We start from the raw sequence: 21653 nt of genomic DNA, 5'->3' as shown, positions 1-21653 counted from the left end.
CTTGAGTAGTTGTACTTCTCCAAGTAGCCTTGAGTTTTGTGCTTTAATTTGCTTAATCTCATTAATAACAGTATTCAGCTGACTGTTTATGAGAATTATATAATCTTCACTTATCCACGGGCAGTTTTCCCCGTGCATCAAAGTTTAGTGGCCGACGTAGCTACGTCTTGCCTGACTTTTTCAGTGTGGCATTCAATTGCCCTGTAGTGCAACAGAGAAGTGGAGACAGCATCGTCATCTGTGGGGTACTGATTGTCGCCCTCGGCGATTTGTACCTGTTCATCGGTAGTTTCAGCTGTGGTGCTTCTGCTACGGTATGGTAGGATAGCGTTTTTTTCCCAGCGCAGATGATGTAGTTTCAGTTGATGTGCAGGGTATCTTATTACGTTGGGAAGGTGCCCTTAATCCCTCATTGTCAGGTATTTCCTTGCATGAAACACAAGAAAAATTGCTTATTCATCTTTTTTAGGTAAATTTTGAGGCATGACCCACAAAAGATAGAGCCGCATGGAACACAGACAATGCATAGACCCGTGTTTAATTTGCATAATTTACCTTCGGCTATGTTGAAGACTTCATTCAACTCAGTCATGTTTGGATGTCTGATGAAAAAAAAAAAAAAAACATTTCATGCTCGGTACTGCAATTTTAAAACCTATGTTGACGATGTAAAATTCTTCATCACTTCCAGAGACCACGAATCAGCAGAAGGTATTTGCCAGATTGCGAATAGCACAATCCGAGAATTTGAGAGCTATCTGGATTGCACTGGGGCTCCGTATTAATGCGCAGAAGTCTGCCCAAATGACCATAACTTACAAGCAGAATAAAAATCTCGATCTCTGTGAATGGGTACAGTTTGGCAAAAGTGCACCTCACCTGGACCTGGGTCTTAAGTGGGATGACAGACTTACCTTTGCTCAACATTTCGCCTATATGAGGATAAAAATATTCGCCGCTTTATGGGCTACTAGACAGGAACTGGTAGGAATTAGGGATCCTCAGCTAGCGACCAAGTACATTTTAATGTGTGTCCTGCCAATTGCAATGTATGCCTCGCAAATCTGGTCTTCAGCTCCAGATTCACATTATAAGTCCGTCCTTGGGATAGAGTACTGGTTCTTGCGATGGCTTAACAGAGTTGCTGGCCACCCTTTTACTATCTGACGAGGTCTACTCAAATGTTAACATCACACCCTGGATGCAGCGGACAATTAACAGGAACATACACACTCTCGCACAAATGCTCACAGGCAGAATGGGTGCTCCAGTCCTGGATAATATTCTAGTCAAACCACGTGCCACTGCTAGACGTTGCGGAGAAGTAAATAATCCACTGCGTCCAGTCCTGAGCAATCTTAGTAGCCTGCAAAGATTCTTCCCATTAAATGCAGCAAAAATATTTAACTCCAAAGATGCCGAAAAACTGTGTGAGGATGCAGCATACCGGAAAGAGATCTTCCAGGCTTCTTACCGAAATATGAATCGGCTGCAAAGTACCAAAGAATTGTGAGTAAAAGTGAAACTTACTACTTTAAGAACAATAATAATTTGGTAAGCTGTTCACTGGAAAAATATACCTTCTCTAACAGATATGTAAGTTATATATGGAATTATTAGTGTATTGTAAATATATGATTTGTATAATGTATGAACAGAATCATTAATCTGTAAATATTGTATACAGGGTGTCTCAAAAATACTGGTACAAACGTTTAGGGGAGGGAGGTAACATCTAAAGGAATGTGAATCGCATGGGAACCCATAACCGGGAACATCACCGTACGTCGGTAGACAGCGCGGTAGTCACCGCACGAAGAGCATGCATCGATATACGAACCGTGAGCTGGCAGACATGCAGCTAGTGAATGGATTAGCAGAGGGCAATGGACGAGCCGCTCAACGAATTTATGGAGAACGCTTCCCAGACAGACCATGTACCAGACCACCGTTTGTTTGCGCGTGTGCATCACAATTTGTGCGATTATGGGTCATTTAGAGGTAACAGGAGTAGTGCGGGCAGACCACGCTCGACGCGAACTCCCACCATGGAAGAAAGTGTGTTGAATGCCGTCCAGAATAATCCTACTACCACCACACGGACTGTTGCCTCTGCCTTAGGAGTGTCTCGTTGCAGTGTACGGCGTGTCTGGCGCCACGATTCCTTACACCCCTTTCATCTTCAAAAGGTTCAGTTACTGCTCCCCCAAGATCACCTGCACGTGTGGCTTTTGCGCAGTGGTTTCTCCAAGAAAGAGTTCAAGACTTGAATTTTCCAGCCTATGTTTTGTTCACGAATGTGGCTTATTTCACTCGGGAAGGCTTATTCAATGGGCACAATGCTCATGTGTGGGCTCACGACAACCCACACGGTGTGCGCCCCCATTCGGCACAACATCGCTTCGCAATAAATGTGTGGGCAGGTATGGTCGGCGACTGCTTATTCGGCCCATACCTGTTACCATCCCGCATGAACTCAGCTAAATATCGGATCTTTCTTGAAGGAGTTCTACCAGGGTTACTTGACGATGTTCCAGCAAATGTGAGACGCGACATTTGGTTTCAACATGACGAGGCGCCTGCCCATTATGGAAGGTGTGTTCCTTACCATTTGAACAGGCGTTTTGGGCGTCAATGGATTGGCCATAGTGAACCCGTTGCCTGGCCCCCCACTCTCACCTGATTTATTGAGCCTTGATTTCTTTCTGTGGGGGCCCCACAAATCTATCGTGTAAAGTGTAAAGTGTATTTAGGGTCATACGGCACCAGGGGCTTCCCCCATCTCCGCGTTGTTTACATTGTGATGGGTGTGCCAGTTTGCTGGAAATGCCAGAGATTTAAAAGTATATGGATATTGTTCATATGTAGTGTCGTGTACCGTTGTTCATCTGGTCATTTAGCCGCTGGACCCCTACTGAGGCCCAACGTTGCCCCACTTTCGCCCCGTGGAGGCAGACCAGGTACACCAGTATTATAATTAATTTACTCTGGCAGGTCCTGCCACCTAATTTCCTGATATTTCAGTGGCTAGGACCTTAAAAAAAAAAAAAAAAAAAAATTCGCACGTTGTATGTTGATCACATACATGTTTTCCGGTTTGAAGGGGTTGCATTTGAAAATTTAATGGCCGAGGAGAGGGCGAAATAATTTAGAGAAGCTAGAATTTTGGTGTGGGTCTTGCGCTGGCATAGAGATAGAGAGGGGAGGAGACTGAAGGCTAGGGGGGGAAATAGCTAAGAAAGACTGGGGTCAATAGAGTAGACGACCCCAGCATGTGCCAGTGGGGCATGCCCATGCCCCACCAGAGAGAAAGATGTGGGATGGCAGGGGGGAGGCAACAAGAAGGCTGTCGCCTCCCCCTCTGCCAGGGAAGGGAGGAAAGTGTGCCCGGCAAGGGAGCCGGCACAGGTCGCCATATGGCCTGGCGGCTGCATGTCTGCTTGAGTCAGGTCCTTGTTGTCCCATCCGTGTGTAGGTTCCTGTCTGTGGTTGTCACTTGGCAGCAGGACAGGTGTCTTAGTCAGGTCCGTAGTTGTGGGTATTTAGTCCAGTCTGTACTTATGTCTCTATCTGGAGTCATGGTCATTAGTTATTGGATCCTGGGTCCATTAGTTGGATCCGAGTTTGTCGAGTCCGGGTGTTTTTTTTTTTTTTTTTTTAATGCTGTTTCTTCCTGGGATGCAATCCCTTTGTGGATTGTCTTGATGGTGACTGTCCGTGCACCTTATATGGTTGTTTGCAAAGTCATATATTGTGGGCCTGAGAAAGGCTATTGTGGCTGTGGGGGCGGAAGAGTATGCCTTCTGTGAAAAAGATCTTGTGCAAAGTTTGCCAGTGCTTTGTAGCTGTGCTCCTCCTCCAATAAGCGTTCCTCTTGATTCTCTGGTACATAATGTAATTCTGTAATTAGTCGGCATCGGAGGTCTTCATAAAGCTTGCAGTGGTACATTAAATGCTCCCACGTTTCCACTAAGCCACAATGACAGAGGGCAGTGTTGCTCAGTCCAAAGGTCATTAGTTTGAATCTGATGGCGCCATGGCCAGTTAGGAGGTACGTGGCCAGCAATCCTGGGGAGAGCCAGCTTGGGTATTTTGGGTATACGGCCGAGACAGTTGGGAGGAATTTTCGCGTTATTTGCCCTTTTGTTGAGTTTTGCCACCGTGTTTGCCAGGTTTGTTGGAGATGTACAGTTAGTCTTCTTTTCTCTATTTTCGGTTCGCTGGCTACATTTAATGTGAAATTTAGGCAGGTATCCGGTATGCCTCTGGAAAGGCTGTAGAGGAGTCCACTGCGTATCACTTCCAGGTCCAAGGGGAGGGCACCCGTGAGCACCTGAAGCGCGTGTGTATTCACTGTTTTGCAAGCTCGTGAGATAGTCAGTAACATGTACCTCTGTATGGTTTCTAGTTTTCTTTTATTAGTTGCAGTGGTTGCTTTCTTGTACCAGACACCGGAGGCATAGAGGATGACTGGCAGGAACACAGTTTTGTGAAAAAGAGCAAGGTTTTCTTCTTTATGCCCCAGTCCTTGCGGGTGATTCTTGCAAATAGTGACGAGTAATTTCTGATTTTATTTCTGAGATAGTTAAGATGGGGAGTGAAGGATAGGTTTCTATCAAGGACAACCCCCAGAAATTTCATTTCTGTGGTCAGTTTGACGGTGGTTCCTTGTACTTTTATTTGGGGGGGTCTCCTGGTGTCCAGGGTTCCCCGAAGTAGGATGGAGCTTGTCTTAGTGGATGATATCTTCAGGTTATTTTCGTCAGCCCATTGTTGTAGAGTGGCGAGCGCCCGGTTTGCTGTGTTTTCCAGCTGTGCCCTGGAGTTTTCTGCCAGTGTCAGGACAAGGTCATCCGCATACGCATGGGAAGTTGCATTTCCGAGGTTGAGGTTGAGCAATCCGTCCAGGACCACGTTCCAGAGCAGTGGGCCCAGGACGGAGCCCTGTGGGCATCCTCTGTAGATGCGTCTGGTTATTGTACAGTAAGGAGCAGTGACTTTTACTGACCTGTCGCATAGGTAACTGCTAATGCAATTGTATAGATTACTTGGTAGTTTCGCCTCACGGAGCCTGCTGAGGAAGCTTGGCCACCAGAGGGTGTCAAACGCCCCGGCAAAGTCAACCACGATGGCAAGAAAGTATTTGCGGTCTGTTTCTGTTGCAGCGTTGATGATGCTGCGTAGGGCATCGGTGGTGGAGTATCCTTTTCGAAATCCAAAATCTATCGTGTATGAATCGCCTGTGGAGATGGAAATGGATCTCGTCTGTGCTGCTGCTACTGTCAAAGAAACTCCAGGTGTGTTCGACCGTGTCCGCCAATCCATGCTGCGTCGGTGTCATCGCGTCTCATGGTGGAACCTTCGAGCATTTGTCGTAACATCATGAAAGCATCGATCTCGTACTCCATTGTTAATATTGTTTGCCACTAAGTACTGTCTTGTGTCATTTCTGCTTCTTGTGAGACGCCTCTGCTACTACTTTCCCGTTACGTTTCCAATTATGGGTTCCTATGCGATTCACATTCCTTTAGATGTTACCTACCTCCCCTATACGTTTGTACCAATATTTTTGAGACACCCTGCATATTAAATATAAAATTTGTATATAATATTTCGGGACGAGACTACGTGTTCAGTATATGTGGCCCTCTACACGTAGTATCTCGTACCCTGATATGTATTTAGGACTCTCATGGCACTTTGCCATCCCGGGATGGTTTCCTTTTCTGGAATAAACGGATAAAAAAAAAAAAAATTAAAAATAATAATAACCGAGAAGAAACACCAGCAACTACACCGGATCACCGAAGAATTCAGCAAGGACATCAGGATGGAATTGGGTCTAGACTAATGCAAGACCCACACACTGCACCAGGGAAAGTTAGTTGACAGAAACTACCAGCTGCTGACTGGTAAAGAGATCGAAGCTACGACAAAATGGAGGCCTACAAATACCTAGGGATGATGCAGGCTGAGCAGTTGGAATGCAAGGAAATCAAGAGGTGCCTGACCAAAAAATGTCATCAGAGACTAAGAAGCCTGCTGAAATAAATAAATAAATCTTTATTGTGAAGTAGAGTTACAGCACAATATCCCATCACGGCAACGAGCGCCAGGGGTTCACATCTAGATAAGATAAGTACGGCATACAAATACAAAAGGCTACAAAATACAGCGAACATACAAAAAGGCTACAAAATACCGATCACAAATGCAACAGGAATACAAATACAGCATAAAACACAGAGCTAGACACAAATACAGAAATAAATACATAAGAAATACAAATAAATAAATATCACGATTCAAGGGCTTTGATAAAGCTGTGTCTGTCCTTCTTCTTACTTATTATGCTGTCCATGTCGGCGTCCACACGGTTGAGTACGGGGAACATCTGCTTGGGAAGAAATCTCTCAGTGAGTACAAGCCTGTTGGGGTGAGCCACGAGTGCTGGTACCGACCTTAGGCTTGGCTGCGGAATCCTCCAAGAGCAAGCGTTCCAAATATTTGGAGATGATATTTGGCCTGAGATGAGTTTGGCTGTGAAGAACAGCCTCTTTTCCACGATTAGGAACTTCAACCTCGGGTTGTCGAGTGCTTGTGCCATCATGGTGGTTGGAGGAGGTAGCAGGAGGTAGCCGAAGCTTGTTATTGGTCCATTTCAGTATCCAGTATTCAGCGGTGTACAACCGCTTGAGGTTTGTAGGTGCAGCAGAGGCCCATATTTTTGCACCATACAGAATGGCGGGGTAGACGGTGGAGGTGATGACCCCTTCCAGCTCTGATTCGTACCACACAGCTTGCCAACTCTCTCGGAATTCCACGGCTTCCCACCTTAATCGATGACCAACACCTCCTAGCAACAGTCAAGATGATAACAGGCATAATGGCAACACCTTCATTCTGGGATACCTGTGGCAGGAGGATCCCCCCTGCTGCCCTTAGGGCCAATCCCGAGCTCTACTCGCATTCAGCACGACTCCATCTCTCGGACAGGTTCCTTCCTCAGCAGATGCTCAAGCAAACCCAGGCACTGGACGCCGACCTTAAACAAATTCGCTGCTGACCGGACTTACCGGAAAAAAATTATGACGAGTAGGACTAATCAGCAATGACTGATGTATACCTTGCACCTGTTCCTGTCTGATTGAGCTGGTGCTCTTATCTCGATGTTAAGCCAGCTCAAGCAGATTTAACTCTCGTAAGGAGTTCTCTCCTTTGTATTATAATATGTTTTCTTTGTAAAATTACCTTTTTGTAAATAATTGTTCAATTTTCCCAAGTTTGGGAAACTGTAAGCCCCTGGCTTTATGGCCGTGAAGGGTAATAAAGATTATCTCTCTCTCTCTCTCTCTCTTTTGACAGTGACAGGATGTCGGACATGTAGCAGCTGCTGCTTTGAGATCCACCGTAGACGAGAAAATCTGGTACTGATTTTGTCAATCTGGTTGACAAAGGACATCTTTTTGGTCAAACAGAACGCCAAGGTCTGTGTGCGAGGGTACGTTTGGTATTCGTACCCCTGCGAGTGAAACGTTGAGTACTGTCGGCATGGATTTAAGGGAGAATATCACCTGAGCAGACTTCACTGGGTTGATTTTTAGATTGAAGCTTGCCAGGTACAATTCTAGATCCTTAAGTTGGGAATTGATCCTGTTGCTGAGCTGAACGGGATTGTCGCTAGGGTTAATTTGAGTCAGCAGTTTGAGGTCATCGGCATAGCATAGGAGACCATTCGTTGAGGCAATAATGGGCACGATGATATCTGTGAACAGGACACCGGATAGGACACCCCCCTGCGGTACTCCAGCAGTAATGTCGCAGGATAGGGTGTGTTGTTGCCGATGGAGAATAAGTAACCTGTGACAGAGAAGAGATTCCAAAAAGCACAGCATATCACCTCGAATGTGAAATTTCTCCTTAAGTAGGAGGAGCAAGTCCGGGATCGACACGGCATCAAAGGCTGCGCTTTTGTCGAGATAAGTGGTTGCTAGCTCAGCTCTTTGTTCGAATGCTGAGAGAATTCGTTCTGTGGTGGCTGCCAAGTTAGTGATTGATGATTTTCCTGCGATGGCATAGTGAATTTCAGGTGGTTTCGTCTGGAGGATTTGTTGAGTGATTGTGGGTAGCAAAGCCTTTTCAATCGTTTTTAACAGACAAGAGGCAACTGATATGGGTCTGAACTGGCTGACGTTTGTGGCAAATTGGTTTTTAGGGATGGGGTACACTCTGTACTTATTCCACTGCGGTGGGAAATAATGCTCAGCGAGGCATCTGTTGTAGATTGAGAGAAGAGGGTCTATCATGAATGCGCTCAAGCATTTGATCATAAATTGCGGAATTCCATCCTATTCAACAGTGGCTGTTGTGGGAAGGGAATTGATGGCACGTATGAGCTCCTGTTTCGTAATCTGGATACTCCCTAGGACATCTGAAGGGTTTTCATAGTCAGGCTTGGCAACTGTAGATGGGACTGTTGTTGTATTTGAAAACCTGGCGATGTATTTGAGCCATTCTTCAGTTTCAAGCATATGACTGAATCCACCATGTGGGGCAGCATAGAATGGCGTTCCTTTCCTCAGAGTGCGATTTAGATTTACTTGAATTGCAGCAGCTTTATTTCGATTAAAATGGGCCCTGGCGCGGAAAAAGGCAATTCTGTCTTGACTGCCATTCGTAAGTTTCCATTTCTTATGTAGGACTTGTTTCATTTTGAAGCTGTTGTTGAGGTCAGCAGTCCACCAGATGTGGCGTATGCAAGAAGTATCAACGATCCCAATCATCGTGGCAACAACCAGTATGCTATCACAGACTCTACATAGCAGCCTAGCAGCAATAGGTCTCCCAGCGAACACCTGCAAGGAACTCCAGAAAGTCGCAATCCTGAACACCTGTAGGACAGTCAGAGATTTCCTCGACCGACAGTAACAGCAAACATTACAACGTCATTACTATTATTATTAATACAATACTATACAATACAATTTTATTTATGAAGAGAATTCGTAATGATAATAATAATAATAATAATAATAAGTAATGAACTCCAAAAAGTCGTTCATTGTCAAGTCCTTCTCTACATAAGGCAGGAAAAATGTTTCGGAAAAATGCCGAAAAACTGTGTGAGGATGCAGCATATCGGAAAGAGATCTTCCAGAATTCGTACAGACTTGAGTAGAACGAGCCGAAGTGAACCCCTGGCTGGTAGCCGTAAAGGGTATTTTTATTTATTTATTTATCAAATCTGTTTATTGCTCTACCGAAGAGCCACCCCCTGGACAGCAGAAAGCTAGGGGGATGATATTTACATACAAAGGTTAAGAAAGGGACGTGTGCCTGGCGGTTACATGAGGCCCATGTATGCTTAACCCGAAAGGTACAGAACTTAGTGTTTATTATTTTACATAATTAAAAGAATTAAAGGATATTATTTTCTCAAAATTGCTATAAATTACAAAAGCATGAGAGAAATGTAGAAAATATAGAGAAATGAGGCAGTCCTTCACCGGTTGTTGCACGTGGTATCTCTTCAGTTCTTCAATCTTGAACGTAATAGTGCAGCCATGTGTCTTTGGAGTAGTAGATTCTAAGAGAGAGAGAGGGGACCAGTGATGGCTTCACTTTATTTTCCTTTTCACTTATCTTTAACGGGATGCATTGTGGTGGCATTTTCCTTCTGGTGGGGTCTCATAAGTGTACGTTTGCAAATGTGTCCTTTAGCTTTTGACGTCTGTATGAATGGTGCTCGCAGAATCTATCCAGGTCGATGGCTAGATTGTTCATCAAATCTACCGTGTCTCCATGGGGTGACTTCCAGATTTATGTAGAACTGAGCCCTAGAAATGGTGTATTGGTTGCCAGTCCGCCAGTTGAGCCATTTCAGGAACCAGTATTCCAGGCTGAGGAACTTTTTGAAGTGTGTTGTGGGAGCAGAGGATCAAATGGTTGCGACATAGAGAGGAATGGGATAGACACATCGGACAACATATTTCTTTACCAGGTCGGCGTCATGAATTCCCGTTAGTTCCTGGCGGATCGCCCACATAGCGGAGTACATTTTGGTTTTTGTGTTCAGGAGGTGAGCCTGGAATGTCAGCCGCTCATCCCACACTAATCCAAGATCCTTGTGTGTTTTAACTTTCTGAATGGGTGATCCGTTGATGGTAAGATTAATGTCATTGCGTGACTTCTTCCAGGTGAAGGACATTTGAGCTGTCTTTGTTTGATTAATCTGTAGTCCGATGGAAGCCAAATATTGTTGGAGGTTATGTATGGTGTTACTTGCCTGCAAGGTAGTGCTAAGAACCTGAGTTTGGTCAGAAGCTTTGATATAAAATTTCAGGTCATCAGCGTATGATTGGAAGTCAGTTTGGGATGCATGCCAGGAAGGAATCCAGCGCTGCGGCAAATAGGGTTGGTGATAGGACTCCCCCTTCTGGGACACCCCTATTAGTAATGCAAGTTGTCTGAAATCTGCGATGTGATATGATGAGATGTCTGTGCTCCAGGATTGATTTAATGATACTGAGAGTCCTTCTAGTGATGTTAAAGTACTGCTGGAGAATGGTGATTAGAGCTGTTATATCTATTTTGTCATAGGCCGCTTTTATGTCAAAGAAAATAACATCGAGCTGTGTCCTGTTGTTGAGGGCTTTCTGGATTCTGGGAAGGGTGTCTAGGAGGTTGCTGTTAGTAGATCTCCCCTTAATCACAGTGTGGAGGTACGGAGGCCTGTGATTGAAACAGTGGTCTGCAATGGTGGGCTGGATTGCTTTTTCAAATATCTTTAGGAACCCACAGCCGATGGCAATAGGCCTGAAATCTTGAGGCCGCTTGGGGTCCCTGCATTTAGGGACTGGCCGAACAAAGTATGTGTTCCAGATATTTGGAATCTCTCCACTTTCTAAGATTTTATTAAAAATATGGACTAGGGGGGTCTATAATATATGTACTGCAAATTTTGATTAGAAACAGAGGAAACCGGTCGGGACCCACAACAGATTTCAGTGGAAGTTTTTTGATGATCTCCATCAGATGGTTTCGGGTTATGGTTATGAGTGGTATTGGAGGTTTGAAGGGAGGGCCAAAAAGTGTAACAGGGGGTGGAGCATGTGACTGATCGGTCTGTTGAAAAGTAAGCTCAGTCCATTCTTTAAATATTTCTTCCTTCATATTGATTTGCTTATGGCTCTGTTTCTGGAGTCTTTTAGATCTTTTCAGCTTATCCAGGGAAAATTGGTTGTAGTCGTTTTTGTCTTAAGAAGAGAGCCCTTGCCTTTTTATAGGCGCTGAAGTTTTCGGCGTCAGCTGATTTTCTCCAACGTCTGTAAGCCTTCTGTTTCTGGAGGAAAGTTTGCTTGATTGTTTGGTTAAACCATACAGAGGTTCTGGAGGTGATGCGTATTTCTTTTGCAGCTCCTTCTTTGGCTATTCCATAAAGTTCTTCGGCTAGGTGGCTTAGAGCTACATCAGGAGGGACAGTGAATAGGTGTGTCCAGTTGAATTCTCTGAGACGTCTGAGGATGATTTCTGGTTTCAGGAATTTTGTAGAAAAGGCTAGTTCTTTCTCAGGTTGGTTTTCTTTTCTGGGCAAGTGATGAATGTGATTTTTTTGTAAGGCGATTTCACATGTGATAAGATTGTGGTCAGACTAGAATTTAAAAGAAGAAGTGATCATAGATATGCTGTCAAGATTATTGAATAGGTGTTCGAGTGTGCTTTTACCTCTGGTTGGGCTGGTAATACTTTGTACGAGGCCCAGGGCAACAAATATGGCGCCCAGTTCTTTCCTGGCTTCTTCATGGCGTGGTGTAGGTATGTTGAAGTCACCGGTCACTAGGGTTTTGAGGTTTGTTTCTAAGTTTGTAGCTATCCAGTTGTGCAGCTTCACTCTTGAATCTTCAGTATGATCTGGGGGGAAATATATTACACAGACTTGAATCTGGGTATCATTGAACAATAACACTGTGGTTGTGGACGGCGTGTGCCTTTTGTATGCAATAAAGAGTTCTTCTAAATAAGTAGGGCTGGTTACATATTTTACGGAGCGACGAGAAGATCTCCACATCCGAGTAATTACGAGTTATTACGAGTAAGCCCTGATAACTTTAATTGTCACACTATTAATCCTGCACACTATTCTCCGGTAGCTTCGGTTGCTTGCGATTTAACTCTTTGGTTGGTAGCCGGATTACGGTTTTCACTGCCTTTTAAAATAATGGCACTCTGTTGAGTAGAAGGAACCGAAGTAGAGTGCAGTCATGGATGGAAAAGGAGAGATTCAGCTGATGTTATTATTATTATTATCTGTTTATTTCCATAAGGAAACCACCCCGGGACGGCAAAGTGCCAGGAGGGTGCTAAGTACATATCAGGGTACGAGATACTACGTGCAGTGGGTTACATATACTGAACACGTAGTCTCGTCCCGAAATACATTTTATACACATTTTATGTTTAATACATACAGTATTTACACATTAATGATTCTGTACATACATTATACAACTGATATATTTACAATTCACTAATAATTCCATCTATAACTTACATATTTACATAACTGTTACAGAAGGTATATTTTTACAGTCAACAGATTATTATTGTTCTTAAAGCAGAAAGCTTCACTTTTATTCACAATTCTTTAGTACTTTGCGGCCGATTCATATTTCGGTAAGTCTGTACGAATCCTGGAAGATCTCTTTCCGGTATGTTGCATCCTTACACAGTTTTTTGGCATCTATATGCAGAGAATTAAATATTTTTGCTGCATTTGATGGGAAGAATCTTTGCAGGCTACTAACATTGTTCAGGACTGAACGCAGTGGATTATTTACTTCTCCGCAACGTCTAGCAGTGGCACGCGGTTTGACTAGAATATTATCCAGGACTGGAGCATCCACTCTGCCTGTGAGCATTTGTGCGAGAGTGTGTATGTTCCTGTTAATTGTCCTCTGCATCCAGGGTGTGATGTTAAGGTTTGAGTAGAGAATGGCCCTTGAGATAGTAAAAGGGTGGCCAGCAACTCTGTTAAGCCATCGCAAGAACCAGTACTCGATCCCAAGGACGGACTTATAATGTGAATCTGGAGCTGAAGACCAGATTTGCGAGGCATACATTGCAATTGGCAGGACACACATTAAAATGTACTTGGTCGCTAGCTGAGGATCCCTAATTCCTACCAGTTCCTGCCTAGTAGCCCATAAAGCGGCGAATATTTTTGTCTTCATATGGGCGAAGTGTTGAGCAAAGGTGAGTCTGTCATCCCACTTAAGACCCAGGTCCAGGTGAGAGTGCACTTTTTCCACACTAGACCCGTTCACAGAGATTGAGATGTCATTTTTATTCTGCTTGTAACTTATGGTCATTTGGGCAGACTTCTGTGCATTAATACGGAGCCCGATGCAATCCGGGTAGCTCTCAAATTCTCGGATTGTGCTATTTGCCATCTGGCAAATACTTTCTGCTGATTCATGGTCTTTGGAAGTGATGAAGAATTTTACATCGTCAGCATACGTTATAAAATTGTAGTACCGTGCAAGAAACGGCTCCAGGACGGCCGCGAAGAGAGTAGCCGAAAGAACTCCCCCTTGAGGCACTCCTTGCGAGATGGTAAAGCAAGATTGTAGCTTTTGGTGCTTAACAATAAGTTTCCTATGTTCTAGCAGGCTGCTTATTATAGTTAACAGATTTCCTCTTACATTAAAATAATTCTTTAAAATCGCAATGAGCGCTGGAATTGAGACGTTGTCGTAGGCTGCGGAGATATCCAAAAAAATAATATCAATTTGCTTTTTCTCATTTAGTGCTTTCTGCACGCGAAAAAGGGTTTCCAGTAAGTTTGTTATTGTTGATCTACCCGAAATAACTGAGTGCAAATGTGGTGGTCTATGGCTGAAGCAGTGTTGATTGATGGTGGGAAGAAGCGCTTTTTCGAATACCTTCTGTAGGGTGCAACTAACAGAAATTGGTCTGTAATCCTTAGCCAATTTTGGGTGTTTAATCTTTGGTATTGGGGTTACAATGATGGTGTATCGGGAGAGTCATTTAGTATTTGAGCACAGGTGAAGGTGGTACGATCGAGAAGAACAGGAAGAGAAACGCTTTTTTCGTTTTCGTCCAGTTCAGTCTGGAGCTTGACACTCTTTAAACTGTTTTTATTTAAGGCGCGCACGTTCAAGGCCAGACTAGAACCGAAGAATTTTTTTGACCATTTGTTTAGCCACCTCGTTAGATTCTGTAAGAAATATTCCTCGAGGTCCCTAAGTAGCAGATCTGCGGCCTCCTTACTGGAAAAATCCACAAAGGGTACAGGCGGGACCTTTTTGGGTACTTTACTTTCAGAATAATGAACACCCCACGAAGATGCTGTGGACTGTCGCATTGGAATCGGCCCTTTTTGGCACCGTGAAGTCGAGGCTGTGTAACAGAGGCACACATCTCGGGTGTGCGGATATATCATCCGATGTCACACACTGAGAGGTTAACTCCAGTTCTGAAGCTGTCAGCATCTGCAGAATGCGTTGAGAGAAGCAAAAGAGTGTGGTCGGAAGAAAGAACATTGCAATCAGGCCAGAAGCGAAAGGAAGACGTAGTTGGTCATCTGTTGGAGGGGGTTTCCAACAGTTTCGTTGGTACTGGTAGACACTGTTCACAGAAGTCGGTAAAATATATTAGTCGAAGTCACGAGTAGAATTTTGGGGGGAACTGTTGAGGGTTTTTGGAGCCCGGGAGGGACAACAGCTGAAAGTAAAGCGTAATGGAGTCAGATTTATTCAGAAAAAGAAACACTCGCAAGTGTTACACGACGCAAAACACGTTCACGAGGGGTTATTGAACCAACTACCAATTAGCGAGGAAATGAATAAGGAAGGATCTTTATTACGCACCGAAGGGAAGCACGGGATGCCCGTCGTGGCCTACAGCGGGGGAACCGAACACGCGGTTATCTTAATTAAATATAATCTCGGCGGAAGTGAACGGACACGTGCAGTGCTCGACGAATTCTCGAAAGGTCGTGGCGTATTACAACACATTTTTGTTAACGAAATTCAACAAAATCACTATTGCGAGAGTGCAGTTTCAGCTGGTTTTGTGTGCCCGTGTAACCCGCGTACTGCGGGGGCAGTGTCAATAGTTGCCTGCGGGTTAAGGGAGCAGTTGCCCCTCAGGCCAGCAAGCTAACTGATTGCGCTCGTGATCACAAAAGCAGCTCACCCTCCCTTTTCTTCAGTTAATTGGACCACAGCCAACTCTTGAAATCCTTTACCTTCTATTTCCAGAGCTTCTTAATTCAATTTCGTTTTATTTTCTCTCTCTCGTTTATCTTTTTACTTTCCCTCCAAGTATTTTCGCTGTTACAAAGACACCAATTCCCATCAACTTCCTCTCTAAAGCCTTCCGAAGTCTCCGAAATCTTTTCAACCTCGTGCAGCTGTGCCTTCCCCCGACATAAAATGAAATAAAAAAGAACCGCTGAAATAGAGGAAGAAAAGTGCGATCGCTGCATTTCTGTGTCGAGTCCCCTCAGTTGCGGGAAACAGTTTGGCCCAAAAACGTCTACTGAAACAACCCACGCGAGATGTGGACACTCGTTCAAATAATTACACACATTTGCGTACGAAGTCCTTGACAGAATACACAAAATACACAGAAATATTATGGTTATTATTATTATTCAATTCGTGGCATATACGCCTTACCCCTGAACAGCCTTCAGCTGGGGGGAGGGGTCCTCCATACATTTCTACATTATGACGTAGACAGAACATAAATTTCGCATACATAAATAAATATTAGTTTCTACAAAATAATACAACAAATAACGTGTAATGCGAGCAAATAAAGCACATACAAAAATATATACAGCGACACAGCAAAAGGTATAAACACATACGCGTCCTAATATATGCACATACAACTGCTACAATCTCCAGGGTGTTGTACGTTTGGAGGATGTTAGACGGAAAACATCTTCTGAGCATAGTTGAATTCTCTAATAAGCTTCTTCTTCTTAAGGGAATCCATGCAGTATTGCAAAGGACGCGGGAAAGCCAACAAGATTATGGACATTTGGGGAGTCAAGGCGATCGGTGAGGAGTTAACAGAGATTACGCAGATTTCCTGCAATGAGCAACTGATTCCAAGAAGTGCAACCAAGGTTAGCATACACGATTGATCTCGAGATGGTGAAATACTCTCGCTCTCCCGTGTTTTTAACGCCTCACACGAGTTTGGTCAGTTCTGTTCTTAAATTTAACAAATTTCCGGAAAGTCCTGATGTGAGGGCGTCCAGTTATGTCCTCCGGGGCCTTTCCTGGGACTCGGCCAATCGTTTCTGTTCTCTTCCCGAACAAATCCCACACTTTTATTTTCTTACAATTCAATGCGCTTCATCACCAGCTAACAACACCTCGCATCAGTCTTCTATTTCGCACCCTCCTCACACCACCGTCTTCGCTCTCTCCTTTTATTTCTTCGAATCCCGAGAGAAAACCCCTTACATTTCTTCCCTTCGGAATTTCTCATCTGCCCCGAATTACAATTTATCTCAATCTCGAAACAGCACTTCTCATTCGACCGCATTTTCAATTTAATCTGCCTGTTCCGTTGTCAGGGAAATTCGTCACCTGTTTAATCGAGGCTCCCCCCTCCCCCCGCAGACACCTTTGAAACCGCAATCCCCAAACGCCATACCCGCGACACCTCAAGCGGGGCCTTCTAAAGCGTGTTACACATTAAGATGTCCGACTGCCAAAATATTTGTCCTTCACTAAATCAAACAAAACTGTCCCTCGACACTCCCCCACCCCACAGTATTCTTCGAGCAGCGTTGTCACAGTTTCGCCAACCAAGAACAAAGCGGGTCACCGTGGCGAGCAGTTTGGAGACAGAACTCGGCAGGGAGCAGCGTTCACACTGGCGGCTGCGCCCCGAAATGATCGGAGAAACAGAAAAAGCGGGGAGAAGGAGCATCGACATCAATTACAGCGTTCCAGCTTCGGGCAGGGTGTAAAAACTATTTCGCGGGTAGTTCAGAAATAAACGGGAGACCAAATACAAGGTGACTGTGCAGCGTCCGCCAAATCCGGGTTGAATTTGGCGGACAGGTTGAATTCGGGTTGCTGCCCGAATTCAGCGGAAACGAAGTTCATGAATCTCACTTCCGGTGCGAACAAAGTTCAAATATTTATTGTGTACGCTGCACCGGAGGTTGCCCTATCATGTCAATGAGTCCACCACCTGTGGCCACTGCTTTTGACCCCATCACGGAGGCATACACAGAGAGAGAGAGAGAGAGAGAGAGAGAGAGAGAGAGAGAGAGAGAGAGCCGGGTGAAGGAGGACACCTGCGAGTTGATTTGCGCTTCACAGCCCCTTTACCTTTGAATTTTCGGTATGTGTCTGTGACTCCTAAATCACGATTCCCTTCCCTTGTTTCGAGGAGTGCCACTCACATCGACTGCACGCCATCCTCTTTCTTTCTGTGGAAAAATTAATTTGGGCAACCTAACGAAGGGGGGTGGCGTACAGCGTACACATCGGGCCACTGACTTATTGCCCTCCCCCTCCCGCGCAGTATCGGATCTGGCGATAGGTTACTTTTGTCACTGCGTGCGTGCGTGCAAATCGACTTAAATTCTGTTTCTCTTTGCAGGTTACCACGGCAGGGGAGGCGAGCTAACAGTGTCGCACGCGCCCTTTGCATCTCCTCTGGCTGCCGCCTTCGTCGAGGCCGGAAAGCTGCTCGGCTACAACAACAACGACCTGAACGGACCCAAGCAAGCGGGTGAGTTTCTCTCCTTCTTCCCGTAGACGCTCGAGCGCAATTCAAACACCCATTTGCACTCCCCATCATTTCGCCATCCTCCCTCGTACCAAACAGCGAGAAAAGCTAAATGCGCGCCGTTTTATTTGGTTAGTTTGTTACTGTAGCGGAGGGCCCCGCTGCCCCATCCACCTAAATATAACGCGAAACCGATTTCGGACGTAGACAAAAGAAGGCCTGAACTCCTTTTCAAAATTGCAAATGTAACGTGGTATTAACTATTTATTGCTCTGCTCAAGAGCCACCCCCTGGACAGCAGTAAGCTATTGGGGGGGAGTGATATTTAATTAAAAGGTTAATGCAGGGACATTTGTCCAGGGGGGCTACATGGTGTACGCTTAACCCGAGAGGTACAGAGCCTACGGCGATTATTATTTTACATACTTGAAAGTTGCGCAATACCGAAGTGTCCCAAATTAAGACACGCCTTATTTTATCTAAAAGTGCTGAGCAAAAACACGAAAAATGTGTACAAAAATAGAAAGCATTTCTTTGTTTCGGGCAGACCATATTATCGTCGTGGTGGTGTCCCTGTGGGTCATAACAGTAGATTCGTGTACGTGTCCATTAGCTTCTGGCGTCTGTATTGTATGGTGGTGCTCGCAGAATTTATCAAAGTCGACTTGTAGATAGATTGTTAACCAGATCTACCGCATGTTTATGTTTACAGGAAACATGCGTGTGTGGTCTTGAGGTTGGTTGTTCAAACTGATTCTAAGTGAGGGCCTTGGATTCAGTGGATTTATTCCAGCGAGTCGGATAGTTTTCATCATATCACTGATGTCACGTACAACGAGTCGTTCTATGATTAGTCTGAAAACCGTGCAAAAAATTTCACTGCCACAATCTGTTAAATCTGTTAAATTCAACCCATCTTAGACGATTTGGTGGCAAGGGCTGAAATCAACAAGCTCAAGATATCTCCGAGTAAAACAAATTTCATGACATTTAAAAACCACTTTAATTATGGAAGACCACCAAGAATTCAACTGAATGGTTCACAGATATCTTATGTTCCTCAAAACAAATATCTTGGCATAATCCTGGATGATAAATTAACCTTTCTCCCTCATGTCACAAAACTGTAGGAAAAAATTAGAAATTTTACTGCTTCGGTCATAAGAATTTATGACCGAAGCAGTAAAATTACTGCTTTATAATATAGTTTCATGGTCATAAGAATTTTATTCAAACCCCAGTCTCTTTTGGAGACTGGGGTTTGAATAAAAAGACCATGAAACTATATTATAAAGCAATATTTCTGCCTATAGTTTCGTACGGAGCACGTATTTGGCACCAGAACATCGTTAAGGTGAGAAAATTAAAAGTAAGCTACTATCAATTCAAAGAACAGTGCTTCTGGCACTAAACAATGCCCTCATACAGTTCCAAACAATGCCCTCCAAATCCTTGGAGGAGAACTGCCTTTAGATTTATTTATCTTATACCGTGGCATGATTTATAAACATAAGAGAGGACTGCAGGTATCTATTATGGGAATTACAACCAACCCAGTTAGTAACTTGAAGACAGAACGGAAAAGATTATGGAGTGAAGTGGTTAGTATTTGGCAAAGTAGATGGAATGAGTCTGGGCATGGTGAAGTCACAAAGAAGTATATTGGAAATGTTGAGTTTGCTTCTACTCAACCTTCTGTTTTATGGTCTGCACCAAGCATGTTTTCCACGTACTTATTAACAGGCCATGGATCTTTGAAGGCCAAACTTTTCGACGGAGGTTTGGAGCCGGATCCTTTTTGCACCTGTGGTCAAATGGAAGACTGGATCCATGTCTTACTGTTTTGTCCGCAATATACAGACCATCGAGTATTGCTACTTAATCAGGTTCCAGGTCTAGCTGAGGACAACGTGAAAATACTAGTTGAGAACAAAACAAACTTTGAGACTTTCCACACCTTTGCAGAATCGGTCTTTAAGAAAAGACTTGAACTAAGAACTCAAATCCAAAATCGAATATAAATCTGACAGCTGAGAAGTTAATACAGTATATGTTTGTATCCCATTAAATATAAATAGAATTACTCGTTGTAAGATATGCAAATTTAATTGTATTGCTAGAATTTAGAGTTAAAATTCTATTATCTTGTACAAATGTAAATATTTACTTCGCTAAGTTTATTGGAGTTTTCCAAATTGGCTTGATTCTGCTGAGACTTGGATATCTTTTTTACTAGTATTTATTTATTTATTTTTTTTTTTTTCTGGTTTCCAGGTTTGGGCAACCTGGAGACGGGATTGCTGGCACCCACCGGTATTGCACTATCTCCGGTGGGTGCGGGATTTGTGCACAAGGCACTAAAGGTGATAGTAGACCCAGGCTTGGCTGCTTGTGCCTGGGGGTGGGCACCGGCTGCCTAGGTGTTAGCTGCTCCCTGGTGGCAAGGTGGATGTACACAAGCGATAAAAAGCTTTGCAGAGTTTCTGCACCAACACAGACGTACAAGGTGGAGATGGGCTTAATCCTAGGAGCCACTCTTGATACAGGTAAACACACACACACACACACACACACACACACACACACACACACACACACACACACACACACACACACACACACACACACACACACACGTGTTCATATATAATATAGTATTTTATATATGTATAATGAGAATGCAAATGTATATAAAACTGTATATATATCTTCTTTGTAAGTTTTGAATATAATTTGTAAATAATTGTGCGTACAAATAAATGGAAAAAAATGGAATGCCACAATCTGTTGTTTCCATGGGGTCTTCGAGGTTGATGTACAGTTCGGCCCTAGAAATAATGTATTGGTTGACAGTGTGCCAGTTGAGTCATTTCAGGGCCAGTATTCCAGGCTGAGGAACTTGTTGACTGTGTGTTGTAGGGGTAGAGGACCAAATAGTTGCTGCATAAAGAGGAATGGGATAGAGACATGGGAAGGTGTACCTTTACCAATTCAGAATTGTGTATCCCAGTTAGTTCCTGGCTGATCGACCACATATCAGAACACATTTTTATTTTCGTGTTCAGGAGGTGAGTCTGGAAGATGATACCCACATTCCATACTAACCCCAGATCCTTGTACATTTTATCCTTTTGAATGGATGATCCATTGATGGTAACATTCATGTCATTGAGTGACTTCTTCCAGGTGAAAGACATTTGAGCTCGGTTAATCTGTAAACCGATTTAAGTCAGAAATTGTTCAAGTTGGTGGATCCTTTTATTTGCCTGCAGAGTAGTGCTAAAAGCCTGCTTTGGGTCAGAAGATGTGATGGAGAGTTTCAGGTCATCAGCGTACGACTTGAAGCCAGTTTGTGATGCCAGGAAGGGTTCTAGCACCGCGGCAAATAAGGTTGATGACGGTACTCTCCCTTTGGGACACCCCTATTAGTAATGCATGTGGTCCGAAAGCTGTGATGTGAGCTGACGATGACATGTCTAGGCTCCAGGATTGATTTAATTATACTGAGATTATTTCCTGTAATGTTGAAGTAATGCTGAAGAATGGTTATTAGAGCTGTTATGTCTATTTTGTCATAGGCCGCTTTAATATCAGAGAAAATTACATCAAACTGAGTCCTGTCGTTGAGGGCTTTCTGGATTTTGATAACGGTGTCCATGAGATTGCTATTAGTAAATCTCCCATTAATCACGGTATGGAGGCACGGGGGGCCTATGATTGAACCAGTGGTCTGCAATAGAGGGCTGAAATGCTTTTTAAAATATTTTAAAGAACTCAGAGCTGATGGCAATAGGACTAAAATCCTGCGGTCGCCTGGGGTGTCTGCATTTAGAGATTGGACGGACAAAGCACGTGTTCCAGATCTATGG

General features: G+C 44.0%; 1 protein-coding gene across 1 annotated transcript in view; it reads left to right on the top strand.

Annotated features, from left to right (window-relative positions):
* LOC150083783 (glucose dehydrogenase [FAD, quinone]-like) overlaps window positions 1-21653 on the top strand; it is a 153476-nt gene that overhangs the window by 70240 nt on the left and 61583 nt on the right. Inside the window, exon 5 of the mRNA XM_090375336.1 lies at window positions 17656-17787. Coding sequence (XP_090231462.1) covers window positions 17656-17787 — 132 coding nt within the window. The remainder of the gene's footprint in view (window positions 1-17655; window positions 17788-21653) is intronic.

Source organism: Mastigoproctus giganteus, chromosome 6 (genome assembly GCF_048544385.1).
Source record: "Mastigoproctus giganteus isolate SK-2022 chromosome 6, ASM4854438v1, whole genome shotgun sequence".
Taxonomy (NCBI): Eukaryota; Metazoa; Arthropoda; class Arachnida; order Uropygi; family Thelyphonidae; genus Mastigoproctus; species Mastigoproctus giganteus.
This window is presented reverse-complemented; position numbering and strand designations above follow the sequence as displayed.